General features: G+C 36.0%; 3 protein-coding genes, 1 long non-coding RNA gene and 1 pseudogene across 13 annotated transcripts; 2 read left to right on the forward strand and 3 right to left on the reverse strand.

The window, feature by feature from the left end:
• Positions 1-1,267: 1,267 nt before the first annotated feature.
• LOC104772907 (transcription factor MYB65-like) lies at positions 1,268-4,485 on the forward strand. Its single transcript, XM_087490465.1, has 4 exons — positions 1,268-1,727; positions 2,415-2,851; positions 2,956-3,952; positions 4,055-4,485. Exons 2-4 carry the CDS (start codon positions 2,483-2,485, stop codon positions 4,330-4,332), a joined length of 1,644 nt encoding a protein of 547 aa, XP_087346591.1. The 5' UTR covers positions 1,268-1,727; positions 2,415-2,482; the 3' UTR covers positions 4,333-4,485.
• Positions 4,486-4,671: 186 nt separating this feature from the next.
• On the reverse strand, positions 4,672-7,693 carry LOC104704404 (uncharacterized). Its single transcript, XM_087490381.1, has 2 exons — positions 7,464-7,693; positions 4,672-6,860 (listed from the first exon to the last, which is right to left on the reverse strand). The coding sequence occupies exon 2, from the start codon at positions 6,794-6,796 to the stop codon at positions 4,862-4,864; it is 1,935 nt and encodes a 644-aa protein (XP_087346507.1). The 5' UTR covers positions 6,797-6,860; positions 7,464-7,693; the 3' UTR covers positions 4,672-4,861.
• A 57-nt stretch (positions 7,694-7,750) lies between these two features.
• On the forward strand, positions 7,751-9,714 carry LOC104773233 (putative pentatricopeptide repeat-containing protein At3g11460, mitochondrial pseudogene; annotated as a pseudogene).
• LOC104772972 (uncharacterized) lies at positions 9,683-11,967 on the reverse strand. Of its 10 annotated transcripts, XM_087490676.1 has the most exons (9): positions 11,745-11,905; positions 11,528-11,618; positions 11,190-11,365; positions 10,890-10,957; positions 10,692-10,793; positions 10,432-10,587; positions 10,220-10,324; positions 9,955-10,084; positions 9,683-9,875 (listed from the first exon to the last, which is right to left on the reverse strand). In XM_087490676.1, the coding sequence occupies exons 2-9, from the start codon at positions 11,587-11,589 to the stop codon at positions 9,796-9,798; spliced, it is 879 nt and encodes a 292-aa protein (XP_087346802.1). In that variant the 5' UTR covers positions 11,590-11,618; positions 11,745-11,905; the 3' UTR covers positions 9,683-9,795. The 10 variants fall into 10 exon arrangements, with proteins under 10 accessions (XP_087346802.1, XP_087347064.1, XP_010496068.1 ...); XM_087490938.1 differs by having other exon boundaries at positions 10,890-10,952; positions 11,528-11,967; XM_010497766.3 differs by having other exon boundaries at positions 10,890-10,952; positions 11,524-11,967.
• Positions 11,968-13,620: 1,653 nt separating this feature from the next.
• LOC147949534 (uncharacterized) lies at positions 13,621-14,356 on the reverse strand. The gene is made up of 2 exons (XR_015584279.1): positions 14,115-14,356; positions 13,621-13,900 (listed from the first exon to the last, which is right to left on the reverse strand). It is a non-coding gene; the product is annotated as an uncharacterized LOC147949534 (long non-coding RNA).
• Positions 14,357-17,441: the final 3,085 nt, after the last annotated feature.

Genomic DNA, 17,441 nt, shown 5'->3' on the forward strand with positions numbered 1-17,441 from the left:
AAATTCACCATTATATTTAATTTATTTATAAAAAAAAAAAAAAAAACATGTTCGTAGATCTGGACAAAACAACAGCAAGAAGAATGCATAAGACTTAGAAAGAATTATATATATATATATATATATATATATATATATATATATCGTTAAATTTACTTTAGAAAGATGTATATTAAATTCATCATCCAAGAAACAAATATTATAACTAGGAAGAAAGCTGAAAGAAATATACAAAGATAAATAGATTAACCTCTAGAGATACTTATATATAAATTAACCAGAAGATTAAGGATTTATGGGAAAACAACTAAGATCATTTTGAGAGATTCAAAATACTTAGCAAGAACTCTATCAAGAAACAAATAAAATGAACATACCAAAAAGTTCTCGAGCTATATTACCTCCTCTTGTGATCCGATCTGTGGATTCATTCAAAAACAAAAAACTACAAAATACTTTTCATCATCGGAACATACCTGTTTATATGTATAAGCCACTGATTGCAGCTGCAGCATCATCAAGATTCTCATACATACATCAAAAATCTTATCATAGTACACACGAATGTACATATATACTTGATGATTTGTGAATCTTGATGATGCTCCAACAGCGAACAGTAGCTGTTTGATGATAGGATGTATATGTAGTGATATGGATCTGTGGTTTTGTCTTGGTTCTTTTCAAGACTCAAGACGGCCCCATTTTGCTTGAAACATGAAACCCTAATCGCAATCCTTCATCTAGAGAGAGAGATAGGGACTTGTATAAAGCGATAGAGCTAGGAGAGCCTATTTGGTGCTTTCTCCAATAATGTGCACAATATTATAGTATATTTTAATTTGCGTATAACTAAATCAAGTATAGGTTAATTAAGATCTCAGGTAGTCCTTGGTACAACATAAGGAAATATCCTTATTATACTAGCACTATTACAGAAACTAAATTTGTCACAGACAAACAATATTCAATCATTGTTACCATAATCCGTAAGTATTTTGTTAGCCTGCAAAAGATTGTCCCAGTGGTTTTATCACTTGTTCCGCGATCAACCAATAATCGTAATTTACCAGATCAAATCAACTTTTCAACTATTTCACTAGTTAGTAATTAAGATCAAATAAAATGTGAGAAACAAAATAGAAAAGAGACAAGCGTGAGACACGGAGAAGTGGAAACTGATCCTCTTACGTTCCTCGTACGTTTACAAGAGTTCCCCACTGCTTTCCATATTTCTATATTATTCCCTCCATCACTTCTTTCACACACTTTCGGTGGAAATGATTGTATTACGGATGAATGAGTTGAATAAAATTGGTTGAATAACATTCAACTCATTCATCCACTAAATAGGAGGTGAAAGAGTTGAACAAATTTACTTTATAATTTTTATTATTTTTTTTTTTTTAATTTGGTGGTACAAATATACGTACGTAATTATTATTGTGTATATTACATGAACTTTTTATTTATCTCCCGCAATGAAAAAGGTAAATAATAATAATAAGGTAGGAGTTTAAAAAAAAAAAAAAAAAAAAAAACAATAATTTCCAAAAATTGCATCTCTCTTAGCCACTAATGTTGAGCAGAACGAGAGAGCTTTGATGAATCCTTTAGCTTTCGTACTTTGAATCACTTTCACTCTTCATCGTTCTCTCTCTCTCTCTCTCTCTGCATCTCTCGAGCTTTCCCGCGTCGTCGTCGTCTCTCTCTCCATCTCTCTCCTGGTAATGTTTCTTCTTCTAGATTGTTCTTCCGTTATTAGTAGGTAGGTCTTTGAATCCATTTGCGCGGATCTCTGATCTTCAATTCGTTGTCTTCTGATCAGTGTGGAGTTTTAATTTTGAGCTAATTTTTTTTGTTCGATTGTAATTTTCCGATACCAAATCGGATAGTTTTTATTTGTTTCAAATCTGTATCTTCAGCTCCAACTCGAGCTCCGATTTCGTCGTATGTTGTAGATCTCAGCGTGAGCGAGTTTGCTGATTATAATATATGGCATGTTGCTAGATACTGAATAGAGAGCTTGCTTTTTTTACCTCAGCTAGGGTTCGTGTGTATCTGTTGCTTTTCGATTCTTGTAAATAGAGAGGGATCCGCTTTCCCTGAGTGATTTTGAAATTGGAATTGGGATTCAAAATCTTGAGATTGTTGATTAGTTTTATTTTGGTCTTAGTATTTGATATAGTAGAAGTCATTTCAAAGTGTCAGTGCCTTTTGTGATAGTATCCAATAATGAGAAACGATGTATCAGTGGTAGATAAGAAATCTTAGGCGTTCTACTAGACTTATTATTCTAACTGTTTGTTTTCAATCGTTTGGAAGTTTATCATTTCGTTATTTTGTTGATATGTACATGAATGACTGCTGGCTGGAATATTAAAGGGTTTGTCTACTTCTCTAAACTGGTTCAGGTGGGGAGCTTTGATGTCTAAATTGTTTATTCAAGTGGTGGGGGTTGTCTTGATATAGATAGAAAGAGATGAGTTACTTGACTACGGTTGAGAGTGATGATGGTATGCACTCCAGCATCTATAACGAATCTTCAGCTGCTGATAGTATCAGCAACGGCTACAGAAGTAGAGGGAGAGGAGGTGCCCTGAAGAAAGGACCATGGACCTCGACTGAAGACGGGATTTTGATTGATTATGTGAAGAAGCACGGCGAGGGTAACTGGAATGCTGTCCAGAAACACACTAGCCTTGCCCGTTGTGGTAAAAGCTGTCGTCTGAGATGGGCTAATCATCTCAGGCCAAACTTGAAGAAAGGAGCATTTAGCGAAGAAGAAGAACAGCTCATTGTTGAAATGCACGCCAAAATAGGAAATAAATGGGCGCAGATGGCTGAACATGTAAGTAGTATTGTAACTGATGATATTGGTCCATTTTCATAGATTCATCTTTTCTGTGAGCCTAAGGACTTATCTCTGGTATAATTTCTCTTCTTGTTTATCAGTTGCCTGGTCGAACAGATAATGAGATAAAGAATTATTGGAACACTCGTATCAAGAGGCGACAACGAGCAGGCTTACCACTGTACCCTCCTGAAATCCATGTTGAAGATCTCCAGTGGAGTGAAGAGGATACAAAGAGTAATATCATAAGAGTAGATAGAAGAAGACGTCAAGATTTCTTGCAGTTGGGGAATTCCAAAGCGAATCTTTTATTTGATGATCTAAGTTTTGCTGCTAGCTTATTACCTGCCGGTTCTGACCTATCAGATTTGGTTGCATGCAACATGCTAGGAACTGGCGCAAGTTCTTCCTGGTATGAAAGCTACATGCCACCGATATTGCCTTCCCCAAAGCAACTCTGGGATTCTGGATCTCGGTTTCCCATGTGCAGCAGTAACATAAAGCATGAAGTCCAATCTCCGGAATACTTTCAGAATACTGCTTCACAAAAGAATCCCAGATCTTGCAGTATCTCGCCTTGTTATGTTGATCATCCTCCTTACGGAAATCAACATTCATCTGATATGATGATGATTCTAGATAGCCATACCCTTGCGGATGGCATGCTTCCTACTTCTAAGCCCTCATTTGGGGCAGTGAAGCTGGAGCTCCCTTCATTCCAATATTCAGAAACTAGTGCATTTGATCAGTGGAAAGCGACACCGTCACCTCCACATTCAGATCTCCTTGATTCTGTTGATGCCTATATTCAATCTCCACCACCATCGGAGATAGAGGAGTCAGATTGTTTCTCTTCATGCGACACCGGCCTACTAGATATGTTACTTCATGAGGCCAAGATCAAAACTAGTGCAAAGCACAGTTTGTTGTCATCATCACCTGAGAAGAGTTTCAGTTCAACTACTTGTACAACCGATGCTACTCAGAATGTACCACGTAGCCAGATCAAACCAGGGGAGTTGGAAAATTTCCAAATGAATTTGACTCGCTCCGAGATTTCAATCCCCTCGCAACTTAGTGCAGGTGGTATTTCATCAGGTGAGTCGATCAAAGTTACTCGTTGATTGGTATTTAATCTAATTGTTTTCCATATTGATTCTTAAGCTAGTGTGTTGGTGTTCATACTTGACACTTTTGCAGGAAACTTTGTAAAGACAGAAGAGGTGGATCAGGTTTGGGAACCAAAGAGAGTTGACATGACACGGCCTGATGTTTTACTTGCATCGAGCTGGCTTGACCAAGGATGTTATGGGATTGTTAGAGACACAAGCAGCATGAGCGATGCGCTTGCGCTTCTTCTTGGTGGTGATGACACTGGGAACAGTTACGTGACTGTTGGGTCATCGTCCGGTCAAGCACCACGAGGAGGTGTCGGGTCTTGTGGATGGACTAATATGCCTCCTGTTTGGTCGCTGTAACGAAATGAACCATATCACAATTTGAATCTTTCTGTATTTTCATTCAACTGGCTTACATGACTCATGACTTGCGGTTTGTTATACGTGAGAGAAGATTTATGGACGTCGTAAAAGTTTGGATTTTCTCTAATGCTTGAAAGGCAAATTACCCAATTTATTGTTTCCTGTTCACTCCCTTATACAGTACTTTGCTCGATTGGTTTTGTTTAGATTTAAATAGCAAATCGAAATCATATAATCCAGAGACAGCTTCTAATACTGACTATTAAGCGATTTGGGGACAAATCCAAATAACATATGGGATATTTATGCCAGATGTTACCCAAACAATACATAAGATTATGTCAAAATTATATATTAGATAGTAGTGGCTCAAGCATTCTCAATATATATAGCGACATCAAAAGGGAAATGAATCATTACAAATAATAAAAAGTGTTTTTAGGTCTTGCTTCTCGCAAAGTAACGGTGCCCCAAAGAGGATTAAAACCCAAAATTCTCATTGGGACTCCCAAAATATATTTTTAACTTACACTCCCGTTTTCTTGTTTCTAATGATTTCCTTAAGCTCTGCAAACTTCTTCTTGCATTGAATCATCGTTTTCCCAGGAACAGCTGCAGCTACTCTCTCCCATCTTTGACTTGTCTCTTTTGGGAATGTCTTCAAAGCTTGAACCAAAGCTCTTTCTTGCACAGTTGACCAGCCATCTGTGTCTGAACTTGCACCTGCTTCACCATTGTTGTCTGAGCTCTGACTGTTCGCCACAACAGTTTCTTTAGAAGGGCTTGCCTTTGTTGTGGTCGTCGCCGTAGGTAGAGATTCTCCGAGCTCTTCTCTTGTGGAGAGAGGGGACGCGATTGACGCAGAGGGTTTCCTTTTCTCGAGGAATGAATCGAATGCTTTAGCGGAATCTGGTTTTTGTAGAAGAACTGTTTTAGTTGCTTTCAGGATCTCCTCTACGGATCTTCCTGTGCCGATGTACTCTGAAACAACTTCCCATCTTCGAGATGTCCCCTTTGGATATTTTACCATTCCTTTTCTCAGCATATCAATCTCTTCCTTGCTCCATGGTTGTTTCTTCACAGTACTACTATCTAACTGAGACACTCGTGTTGTAGGCTCTGTGCCACCGTTGGTCTTCTTACTTTCTTTTTCTTTAGATTCAGCTTCGTCATTTCTACTAGTATCGCATCCATCTTTGATCACCTTTGCCAATTCTAGTCCTTCTTTGTTTCCCATTCTATCACATAGATTCTGCAACTGCTCGGTGTTAAGCGACATGCATAGTTTCTCTATATCTTCCTCGGAAATGTCAAGCAGACGCTGAGCCACGAGAGGAGCTGAGAGAGTTCTAAGACGATTCCTTTCTTTGCGTAAGAGCTTCTTCTCTCTTTCCTTATTTTTCTTTTGTTGTTGTGCAGATTCTGCAGCTCGCTTTTCTTCTTCTTCTTTTCGCTTTTTCTCTTCTTCAGCAGCAATTGCAGCGTCCTCTTCCTGCTTCTTCTTAGCCAGAAGCTTTGCTTCCTTTTTCTGTTGCTTCTCAGCCTTTTCTTCCTCTTTTCTTTTCACAATTCTCGGGTCTTTTCGATATGCATTGTCAACAAGAGTCCGGATTCGAGCATGCTCCTCCTTTCTAGCCTTCACAGTTTTTTTGGCATTCTCCTTCTCCATCCACCTCCGTTCTTCACGGGAATCTGCTTGTTCAAGATCATGCTCCTCTTCATCAGGAAATTCCCTCCAACTCTTGAAAGCGTACCAAAAGTTGTAGAACTTATCAACATCTTTAAGTGGTGTGTTTTCATCTCCCAGATCTGGAATACGCTGATTCACTGACCACCTAGCATTTCTCTTGAAAGCTGGACCAAAGACCTTGAAAAAGTCTTGCGGCAAACAATCCGATGGGACCTCGTCATCAAACTCATCAGTGGAGTCAAAAATTCTTCTCCTTGTCGAGTCCATCAATACCTCATATGCTTCTTGAATCGCTTTGAAGCGAGATTCTATCTCATCTTTTTTAGCTTCCTTGGCTTCTTCTGTCTCCTCTAACAAAAGGAGAGTAGCGAGTTTATCAGGATGATGCTTCAGCGCAGCTTCACGATAGCTTTTCCTAATCTGATCTTCTGTCGCAAGATATCTTAAATTGCTCAAACCCAACAATGCATAGTGGTCTTGTTGCTGGGTACCAGACTTCTTCTTTCCTTTGTTGGCATATGAGTTGAATGAAGGAACATACTCCTTCTCTTTATCATCTCCCACTTTCTTATCACCATCTTCATTGTCTGTGGGTTCCTCTGCACAACCATGCAGTTTAAGAGCAGCAGAATGGAAGGCATGACCAGCAGGTTCACGGTTTAAAGCCTTCACAGGGAGACAATTGGAAAAAGCATAGAACGGTTTTCCATCCACAAGTTCCTCAGAGTATGTAATTAGCTTAATGGCAGAGTCACTTCTCCGGCTCGGCATGATGAAAAAATGTACAGGAGCTGCAAATAACCTTACTCCAAGTGATGAGTATCCACGCTGATTTCTGTCCAAAAGATTACAGAAATATTGTGAACTTGGGTTAGCAATTGAAACAGATCAATATTCATCTGCATATATTAACCTACCTACCACCAGAAGTAATTAGGCGAAGCTAAACTGATTAAAGATGTACTAACCAGACCTCAAATTAAAATCCCAAAAGATTCCAAATTCATTTGGTCAACAATACAGACACCTTATCCTCGACTAGCTAGTTATAGAATAAGCACTAACAAACAAACCGAGAGAGCATCAACATAAGAACCAGAGAATCCACAAAGCCTAATGGGTTTTGTAAGACATTGTTTTCACAAAACATTACTGTAGCCACTAAAGCAACTCCATAAAAGATGAACATAACAACCAATCCATCTCTTAAGAACCTTACAAATCAATCCTAATCCTAAGGTTAGTTTAACACTCAATACCTTCATTTGTATCACAAATCAATATATATAAATAAAAAAAAATCAGATTTTTTCCTACAATCCCTGCATAAACAAAAGATGATCTATTCATATCATAAGAAATTTCAAGAATTTATTTGATAACATTCGAAACCACTCAGCAACCACCACTAATACAACAACAGTGATGCTTTTCTTACCAGAAACTCACTCGGATCCGTGGGTCGGAAGTTGCTCCGGCGAGTTTCAAGCCGCGTGAGCCTCCTCCAACCAACGCTGGTAGAGAAAGATGAAGAAGTTCAATCTGGTTTATGAGGAAAATAGCGGCGGCAACGATTTGCAGATGGAGAAAGTTATTTAGAGACGAAGAGAAGAAATGGTCTATCAGATTGTTATCCGTTTGGTTGTTCGTATAACTCTATTCCCCCAAAATTTTGGAGATGCACCTAACATATATTCTCAAGTAGTTTGGGCCAGGCCCATACTATTGGGCCTCACTCTCATATAGGATAGTATTATGCGTTTAACCAAACGAGTCATACTCGCCGGAGAGGACCCATGAACGTCGCTGGGAGCCTTGTACGGAACTCCGCCGTCGCTGCGGTGGCTTCGACGTCATGGAACGTGCGTCTGAGAGAGCTAGCGTATCAGTCCTTGTTCGCCGAATCTGTCTCTCTTTACCGGTCAATGCTCCGGTCTGGTTCTTCCCCCGACGCGTTCTCTTTCCCTTTCATTCTCAAGTCATGTGCTGCCCTTTCGCTTCCTGTCTCCGGTAAACAGATCCATTGCCACGTTATCAGAGGAGGTTGCGAGGCTGAGCCCTTTGTGCTGACTGCTCTGATCTCAATGTACTGTAAATGCGGTTTGGTTGAAGATGCACGCAAGGTGTTCGACGAAAATCCTCAGTCAAGTCAGCTAGGTGTTTGTTACAACGCTTTGATATCTGGGTACAGAGCAAACTCGAAGGTATCTGATGCTGCGTTTATGTTTCGTAGAATGAAGGAAACTGGTGTGTCTGTGGATTCAGTTACAATGCTGGGGCTTGTCCCGCTTTGCTCTGCTCCTGACTACCTCTGGCTCGGAAGGTCTCTTCACGGTCAATGCGTTAAAGGAGGAACAGATTCTGAAGAAGCTGTTTTGAATAGTTTCATCACAATGTACATGAAATGCGGTGCGGTAGAATCTGGTAGGAGATTGTTCGATGAACTGCCTGTGAAGGGTTTGATTTCCTGGAATGCTGTGATTTCTGGATATTCACAGAACGGGCTAGCTTACGATGTTCTGGAACTTTATGAGCTGATGAAATCATCGGGTGTTTGTCCTGATCCTGTTACATTGGTTAGTGTTCTGTCTTCTTGTGCCCATCTTGGAGCTAAGAAGATTGGTCAGGAAGCTAGTCGAAGCCAATGGTTATGGATCAAATTTGTATGTAAGCAACGCATTGATTAGTATGTATGCTAGATGCGGTAACTTGGCAAAGGCACGTGCTGTTTTCGACACCATGCCTGTAAAAAGCTTAGTTTCGTGGACCGCCATGATAGGTTGCTATGGGATGCATGGAATGGCAGAGATTGGGCTTATGCTTTTCGATGATATGATAAGAAGAGGCATAAGACCCGATGGGACTGTGTTTGTGATGGTTTTATCTGCTTGCAGTCATTCAGGGCTAGCAGACAGAGGTTTGGAGTTATTTAATGCGATGAAGAGAGAATATAATCTGAAGCCTGGTCCTGAACACTACTCTTGCGTAGTTGATCTACTCGGAAGAGCTGGTCGGCTAGATGAAGCCATGGAATTTATAAATTCAATGCCTGTTGAACCAGATGGTGCTGTTTGGGGCGCCCTATTGGGTGCTTGTAAAATCCATAAGAATGTGGATATGGCAGAGTTAGCTTTTGCAAAGGTGATTGAGTTTGAACCCATGAACATTGGCTACTATGTATTGATGTCAAATATATATTCAGACTCAAAGAATCAAGAAGGAATCTGGAGAATCCGGGTAATGATGAGAGAGAGAGCATTCAGGAAAAAGCCTGGGTATAGTTACGTGGAACACAAGGGAAGAGTTCATTTGTTTTTAGCTGGCGACAGAAGTCATGAGCAAACAGAGGAAGTCCACAGAATGCTGGATGAGTTGGAGACTTCTGTGATGGAGCTTGCGGGAAACATGGACTGTGATAGAGGCGAAGAGGTTTCCAGCACTAGCCGTGAGCATAGCGAGAGGTTAGCAATAGCTTTTGGGATTCTCAACAGTATTCCAGGCACAGAAATTCTTGTGATAAAGAATTTGAGGGTGTGTGAAGATTGTCATGTTTTCATCAAGCTGGTCAGCAAGATTGTAGATCGCCAGTTTGTTGTAAGAGATGCATCTCGGTTCCACTATTTCAAAGATGGAATCTGCTCGTGTAAGGATTACTGGTAACTTTCCAAGGTATCTAAAAGCTTTGATTATTCGATTGTATGGAGTGTACTACTACAAAGGATGTATTCAAAACAAAATGATTACAGAAATGTGAAGGTCGAAGGCAGCAACTACAGAAGTTTGGATTCAGAAATAAGTTCATCTTCTACGAAAGGGATGGTTTTTCGGATAATCACCCTCATAGGACCACCTGCAAGAAGGAGAAAGATGTGATGAAGAAATCACTGAATAAATGGATTCTTCAGTGTCTATGTCAATTGAAATTGCACCTCCACCAGCTTGATCATCTTCAGTACAGATTGCACCATAATGAGAATCAGCCAACTCCAAAAGGGCAAACCTCCATTCTTCGTAGCATTTCTCTGTCTTCTCCAGCGAACTGATCGTCATTTCAGATGTCTAGAGAAAACATTCAAGCTTCTTAAAATTCAAAGGGTATTACTACTGTCTGTTCATACACACAAATACTGCAAAGGGTATTTTTCCGGTAGTATATATTCGATTCCAGAGTATGATTTAAGTCTTAACACAAACCTTGCAAAGATTGTAGCATCCTTCTGTTCCAACCTTAGACTGGATTGTAAAGGTATTAAAAGGTGCAGCAGAGAAGCCTTTTCCTAATGCTTTCACATATGCCTCCTGGATTATATAGATCATTCAAGTTGGATGATCCAACAGTTTTTAACTTTTGTGAAGTAACAATTTCAGGCACTAAGTATATATCTGTTGTTATTAGTAGAAACTACCTTGAGAGTCCACAACTTAATAAATTCCTTTCGCTGAACTTCCGGGTCCAGTATAGTTGATAAAAACTTCACTTCATCAGCAGAGTAAAATCTTTCTGCAAATGCTAAGACGTCATGTTTAATTTTCCTTTCCTTGTTTTCAACATCGATACCAACCTATGTCATAGTAAACTGCAACTGTTCAAATATAAAACATGATACCATTGACGCCACTAACTCTGGACAAAACTGTATGCATTTTGCCTGACTAGGAGACTTACCGGAACATGTACAGTCACCCCACAGGCAATTAATGAATCTGTGTGGGAGATATTGAAATGCAATGGTGGGTTATTACAGTTGTTATAATTCTGCCAATCTACCTGTAAAATTTAAACAAGAACAAAAATGAAATTTTCCCCTTAAGCCGAGAAACTATAATGAGTTACGTCTAGTACAATCCTAAATAACTGTCTCACCTCAGGCTTCCCATACTTATTCTTCTTGAACATCAAGGACCGAGGATCGACCTCACTGTTTGTCTGATCTAGTAATAAAACCATTACAGTTAATGCTCAGCAAACTCGTTAAAAATTCAGACTTTTCAATCTGCAGAGAGACACTACTACTTAACACAAACAGCGTTCATATACATCAAAGACCAGGTTCAGGTCAGTTAGATGATCAAATCTTCCAAAACCAACAAAACCTAATGAGGAACTCTAATAATGGATAATGATAAAACATTTAGATAGAAGGTTACAATACAAGTAACATACATCTAGCGATGGTGGTCCGAACCAAGGTGCGAGCAAGCAAAGCATTCTTCTTAAGCTCATCGCCTCGCATCTGAAGAACTCTATCTTTCTCAGTTGGTGACAAAAGTTGAGAGTAGTGTTTTAGAAGAGATGCACATTTCACTTCATCTGGTCTAATATACCAAAGATGAGTCTCCCTACATCAAAAATGAAATCACACAATTAATGTCCATAAGACCATAACTGACTAGAGTGTTGAAGATGAACACTATGCACAAGTCCACACTAACATTAGGAACTCATCATGGCAAGTTACTTATCAGAATCTTAAAACATGCGCAATGAGCTAAGATACCTACATCCGAGATGGAAGTTTCAGAGGAAGCAGTGAAGTCAAACCCATTGAGAGGCTTCGCTGCATTTGCGAGAGATGACACTTCTTCTCATCAGCTCCCAAAAAAAAAAAAAAAAAAAAAAAAGTCTTATTTCGAGAGGAATCCCAAAATCTTCGCTATACGAATCGGACCAAATGGACGAAGAAGGAGGGAAATTAATATATATATCGGGAAACTAAACCGGTGAGAAGTCAAATTGGGAGAATCGATATAGAATCAGAAGAAGAACTGAAAGATTGGAGATCGACGGCGAGGTCTCTCGCCGGTAACGGAGAAGGTGACGGAGGAACCGACGGGGAAATAGCTAAGGATTCCAAATATAACAGAACCGTACCGAACCGTAAATTTAAAATCGAACGGTTTTAGTTACTTAACCTGAAACCGAACTAATTTTCTTCCACTTCGGTTTGAAAGCGGCTAAAATCAGATTATTATATTATTAACTATTAAGGTTATTTTATAAACAAACTAGAATTTGTACCTGCGGGATTTTAATTTAATATTTTTTATCATTATAAATAGTCGAACTCAAATATAATCATTTCAACTTTTGTTTATAAAATAAACACTGGACTTATTATCATCTAAGTGATATATAACATAAATATTGTTGAAGATAATATTTTTTTGGGACAACTATTTGCGTAAGATTTTATTTAAATTTTTTTATCAATAAGAATCATTGAATATAAATATAATTATTTAAAGATTAAAAGATAAACCTGTATAAACGTCATACTTATTTTACTAATCTATATATAACATATATTGTCTAGTGTCAAAATAATGTTATTCTGGCAAATCAACATTATAACACGTGATAACAAAAAATGATTTAAAAACCTCACTGGAAGAGTAAACAATATTGTCGATGACTTTTTATCCTTATAAGAGTTCATTCCATATTTATATCCCATGAAAACATCTTTTAAAACTTCTAACGTCGAATGTGGATTGTTAATCTAATTATAGAGACCATTTAAACATATCGATATTACACAATAAATGCAAATATACAAAGTTTCATAAACAATTTTAGTGCTATGTCGCTGTAGTGGGGTTGTCCAAGTGCATCATCTGCCATAATAGAATTTTCGACCAAGTCAAGAATGTCTAAACGGTGAAACATTTAAACCCGACAATGAATATCCAGTCACTAATTCAAGTTACATATTTTTCTAAAACCTCATATGTTATTTGCAGATGTTAATTTTGTGATGCAACCTCAGCTTCGTCTTCTAAAAAAAAAACATAACATACTTTAAATATGTTGTTTTGCCAATATTTTGGGTTAAAATCATTTGATAAAATTGTTGAAGTCTCGAGCTTGTTTTATATATATTAAAATTGTAGCTCCAGTTGATAATATACTTTATGAGATATACTACACAAATCATATGTTACTTTTTGTAACGGCTTACATATTATTTTTTTCTATATTGTCTGACCATTAATTTTTTTTTATAGATGAATTATTTTTTCAAATTTTTTTTTCATAGTTTTCTAAAAAAAAAGTGTGATCCTTATAATATGTTTGTTTTACTTTTTATAAGTGAAATTTAATAATAAATCTTTGTAGTATATGTTTCTTAGAAACTAATGATTCACTTCAATTTTATTTTTCTGTTTAGATTTTTATAAATACAATTACATAAATTGTTGTTAACTCCACCATGCATTAGAATCTTAGTTCCATTCTAAAACTCATCAATCCGTTCTAAATTTTGGAATATGATCATTTTTGGTTATAACTTGAATAATAACATTATTACTAAAACAAATTCATAGTATTATTTTTACTATTTTAAAATTTTTATTTATTTTAATTAATTCATTTTTATATAGTTATTAATTTTATTATTTACTAAAAAAATTATATTATTCTTCATACTATTTTAAAATTTAATTAAATTTATTAAATTTGTTTTTATTTATTTTTACTATTATTAATTATAAATAATGAATAAGCAATTAATAAATATTTAATATAATTTTTTTATACAAAAACAAAAAAAAATTTGATTAGGTGAATGATGATGATGATGTGGAGGAAAGAGAGGAGAGAAAAGTTAACTTTATATATATAGAATTCTTTGCACACTACATTTTTAAAAAATGCAAATTAAAAATAGAAATATAATATAACACGTCTTTATCATTATATATTACACGTCTTGGGCTATGGAGTCTTTTCTGACGGCGGATGTTAACTGTCAAAAATTTGAGACGGATTGTGCAGAGTTAGTAGCAATGGTGCAGTCCCCTGATGAATAGTTCATTTTTTCCAATCTGATGAACGATTTCAGTTTGTTCAGATCATGATTCCCCTCCTTCACTCTTACAGAAAAGAAAAAAACCCTATTATTAATATTAGTACAGACAGCATATTACATTTCTCCATACTATTTTGCTTTTTATAAATAAATTCAAAGAAATGAATCAACCAATCCTACGAAAAAGGGAGCTTTAGAGAGGAACCGAAATCATGTGTTTCGGCCGAGTAGAGGAGGAAGGCACTATTATATTTTAGAAAAGATTAAAAGAAAACTACCTTCTTGCTTAGTAGTAACAAGTAAGAACAGGTCTGTATGTTTCTCATCACTCATCACCAACTACGTGCCAAGCCATGGTTAGGTTAGGTACCTCGAGATCGACCCCTCCAGTACTGTAAAGAGAATAAAGATTGGCCAACGTTATTAATTTTGATTTTAGATTAAATCTAATCTATCTAATATAAAAACGAAGTTTGGCCGGTTGGACGTCGTGACTAGCCATCCAATTATTAATGGCCTTAACATTAATTATAATAGAATCCAATTTGTACCAGGAAATTTGAACGTATTGATTCATCACCATGCATGCTGATTTTTTTTTTTTTTTTTTCTCAAATTGATAGGTGACGTACTATCAATTGGCCCCCAAAATTTGTTAGCTGTTAGTACGAAAGAAAAGATATTTTTTAGATGAGACTTACGTGATCCACATGGTCTATCACTCTCTTCTGTTCGGAAATGTTACTGTTGATATCGACAATGAAATTATTTTCGACCTCTGGATCAAGTAAACTAGCTAACTACGTATTTGAGACAAACTGTGCAAATTTGGCTAAGTCATGATGATTGATGACTCGCCTTTTACCATCTTTAATATGATCAGTCATATATATGACTCCATATGAGTTTGGATTAATTAGTCTAATTAGTAGACTTTCTCTCATTAATTATCCGATATTTCATTTATCTGTAAATCCTCTTTTGTTAAAAGCTTAGAACATATTTAGATATGAAACTAGATTTCTTGAGTTTTATTTTTCTCTTTGTAAACAGTTTTGTTCCGAATTACTAACCTAGGAATCTTTTAAAAATATATAATTAAGAGTTATGCGTTTGCTATATATATAAAGATTTTCGTGTTTCCTCATGATTTAAAAATTACGTGGGAGCGTTTGGAACTATGCCGTATATGGGACAAAGGGTCATCGTCCACTGCATATTATTAATTAAGACCATATACATGCATTACAAACACAAGCTACAAAGATTATAATATTCGTTTCCGAAGAGAAAATTCGAGTTTTATAAACACAAGCTACAAATATATATATATATATATATATATATATATATATATATATATATTGCTAATGATGGAGATTACCTTAATTAGATATCACGCGGTTTGATTAAACGAATCTTCGTCAGCACAAACTTTGTTTACACTTATTATTTGAGAGTAGCAGAAGAAACCCTAGCAGTCACTTTCATAGATTCGTTGAGAAAAACAAACTTCTCCTCAAACCGCACTAACCCAAAAAGCAAAAATACACTTTTGGTTCGAGTTCCGTTCGCTGGATGTACAGAAACAATTCGCCGATCTAGAATCATTTTTCTTGCTATGTACTATTATGTAGTCTATGTTTTACGTCAAAATCAGGATTCTAATTAAACCGTTAAAGATGAAAACCAATATACGCTGCATCGATCATATCAATCATATAACTAAACCACGTCTAGATTTTTCGTAATCGGTTTCTATTTTTCAGTTTGGAAAATTAATTTGAAGGCATTAGATTTGTTTTTTTCTTCATTTCTTTTTATTTCTTAGAAACCTTCTATACGACACCGTCATATGCCAGTGGTTCCCACTAATGTCCCATTCAGTCATCGAAGGTGAAAAAAAAACAACATAATTTTCTCGTACTGTTTGATATTCGTGTCTCTTAAATACATGGAAAATGCATGTGGATTGATCAACTAATCCTACAGAAAAAAAATATATATATATATATATATATATATCTAAACGTGAGAAACTGAAAATCATGATTTCAGATTAGTAGGAAAACTCAATTTCTTCGTGTTGTTGAAACAAATCTTTGACTAATATTAATCATACGGTTTTGATTTCTTGATCAGTAAGAACCGGTGTGCTTGCATCACCCACTGCGTCCCGTTGGCTGATGTCCGACCATGACCAGCAATCAAATAGTCGCCACTTGAATCTCTGGTCCACTCTTCAAGAACATGGACTAAACTATATATAATAGAATCTTTTTTCGTTCGTATTGATTTCATTATGCTTGCAATCAAAACAAACGTGACGAACCATCAATTTTAGGGCCGCAGAAATTAGTTATTTATACGAACGAAAATATATTTAAATGAGACCTTTCGTTGTTAACATGGTTTAAGATTTACGTGGCATATGGACCCCTTTGCAGACGGCCATATATACGGGACAAAGCATCGTCCACATATTTTAAACAAATATGCATAATGCATTACCATTTATATTTGTTGTTATCTGAGTTATATAAACACTGGCCACACTATAATTTTAAAAGATATTGTGATGTTGCTAAATGGAGATAGATAGCTTCACACGATTTGATTAAAAGAATTTTCGTCAGCACACACTCTGTTCACACTTGTTACCTACGCACTGTTCGTCTTTAATGTACTTAAAATACTCATAACTTGTAAAACGTATCCTAGTAATTTGAATCTTTTAGTCCCAAGTGGTTTTCTCTTCAGTTTACGTATTTTGTTTCTTGACCTTTTTTCCATTAGAACATGAACACCAACAATAATGATATGAACATGTTTTTCAATACGGAAGCGGATGCGTTAGCAAGACATCTATATTATTATTTTTGAAATACATTTTGGTTTATGTCCTTCAAGTTTTGCTTATTTAATATGTTTTATTTACAACATTAACTTCTAACAATTTTCCTAAAATAACATTTCGTAGAAACTCAATTAATGGAACTATTTAAATCTACCTAATTTGATACGTTTATTGCCATAAATAGCTTGACAACATCTATCTATATATACATTTTTGAAGTACATTTTGTATTCTACCCTTAAGTTTAACTTATTTAAAAATTTATTTACAAAATTGATCCCTATATATTTACACAAAAAGTTCAATATTTAGAAAATATTTTAATCAAATACTTTCCTAAATTAAATTACAAAAATATCTCTATCAACTTCTAGATTTCTGATCGAGAATATATGATAAAAAGATCTTTAATATTCTAACTTGCTCACCAAAATTTATTCTCCTAACCATAATTACCTCTATAAATAAATTGTAAATAGAACAACTATTGTATTTATCTTAGCAATATAGAATTCACCTTCTATTATCATTAAAACTTTTTTCAATAAAATTAGGATTCACTCGGACATCAGTTTTCTTTTTCTCAGATTTGATTCTTTTTATTTCTTTCATGTATGTGTGAAGCTTTAATAGTTATTAAAATGGTATTGTTTATAATATATATATATATATGTGTGAACAATATGATGAATACAAAAGCAGAGAAACATTAGGTTTTCTGGTTGTTTTTGTTATACTTATGTTTCTT

Source organism: Camelina sativa, chromosome 1 (assembly GCF_030686135.1).
Source record: "Camelina sativa cultivar CO46 ecotype springtype chromosome 1, ASM3068613v1".
NCBI lineage: Eukaryota > Viridiplantae > Streptophyta > Magnoliopsida > Brassicales > Brassicaceae > Camelina > Camelina sativa.

Excerpts from the sequence above, each read along its gene's own strand:
- LOC104772907 (XM_087490465.1), top strand. The coding sequence starts at position 2,483 with ATGAGTTACTTGACTACGGTTGAGAGTGATGATGGTATGCACTCCAGC. Across the intron at positions 2,852-2,955 it reads GGGCGCAGATGGCTGAACAT|TTGCCTGGTCGAACAGATAA; the intron begins GTAAGTAGTATT and ends CTTGTTTATCAG. Across the intron at positions 3,953-4,054 it reads TGCAGGTGGTATTTCATCAG|GAAACTTTGTAAAGACAGAA; the intron begins GTGAGTCGATCA and ends ACACTTTTGCAG.
- LOC104704404 (XM_087490381.1), bottom strand. The coding sequence starts at position 6,796 with ATGCCGAGCCGGAGAAGTGACTCTGCCATTAAGCTAATTACATACTCT.
- LOC104772972 (XM_010497532.3), bottom strand. The coding sequence starts at position 11,589 with ATGCAGCGAAGCCTCTCAATGGGTTTGACTTCACTGCTTCCTCTGAAA. Across the intron at positions 11,366-11,527 it reads CTGAAACTTCCATCTCGGAT|GGAGACTCATCTTTGGTATA; the intron begins GTAGGTATCTTA and ends TTTTTGATGTAG. Across the intron at positions 10,794-10,889 it reads ATAAGTATGGGAAGCCTGAG|GTAGATTGGCAGAATTATAA; the intron begins GTGAGACAGTTA and ends TAAATTTTACAG.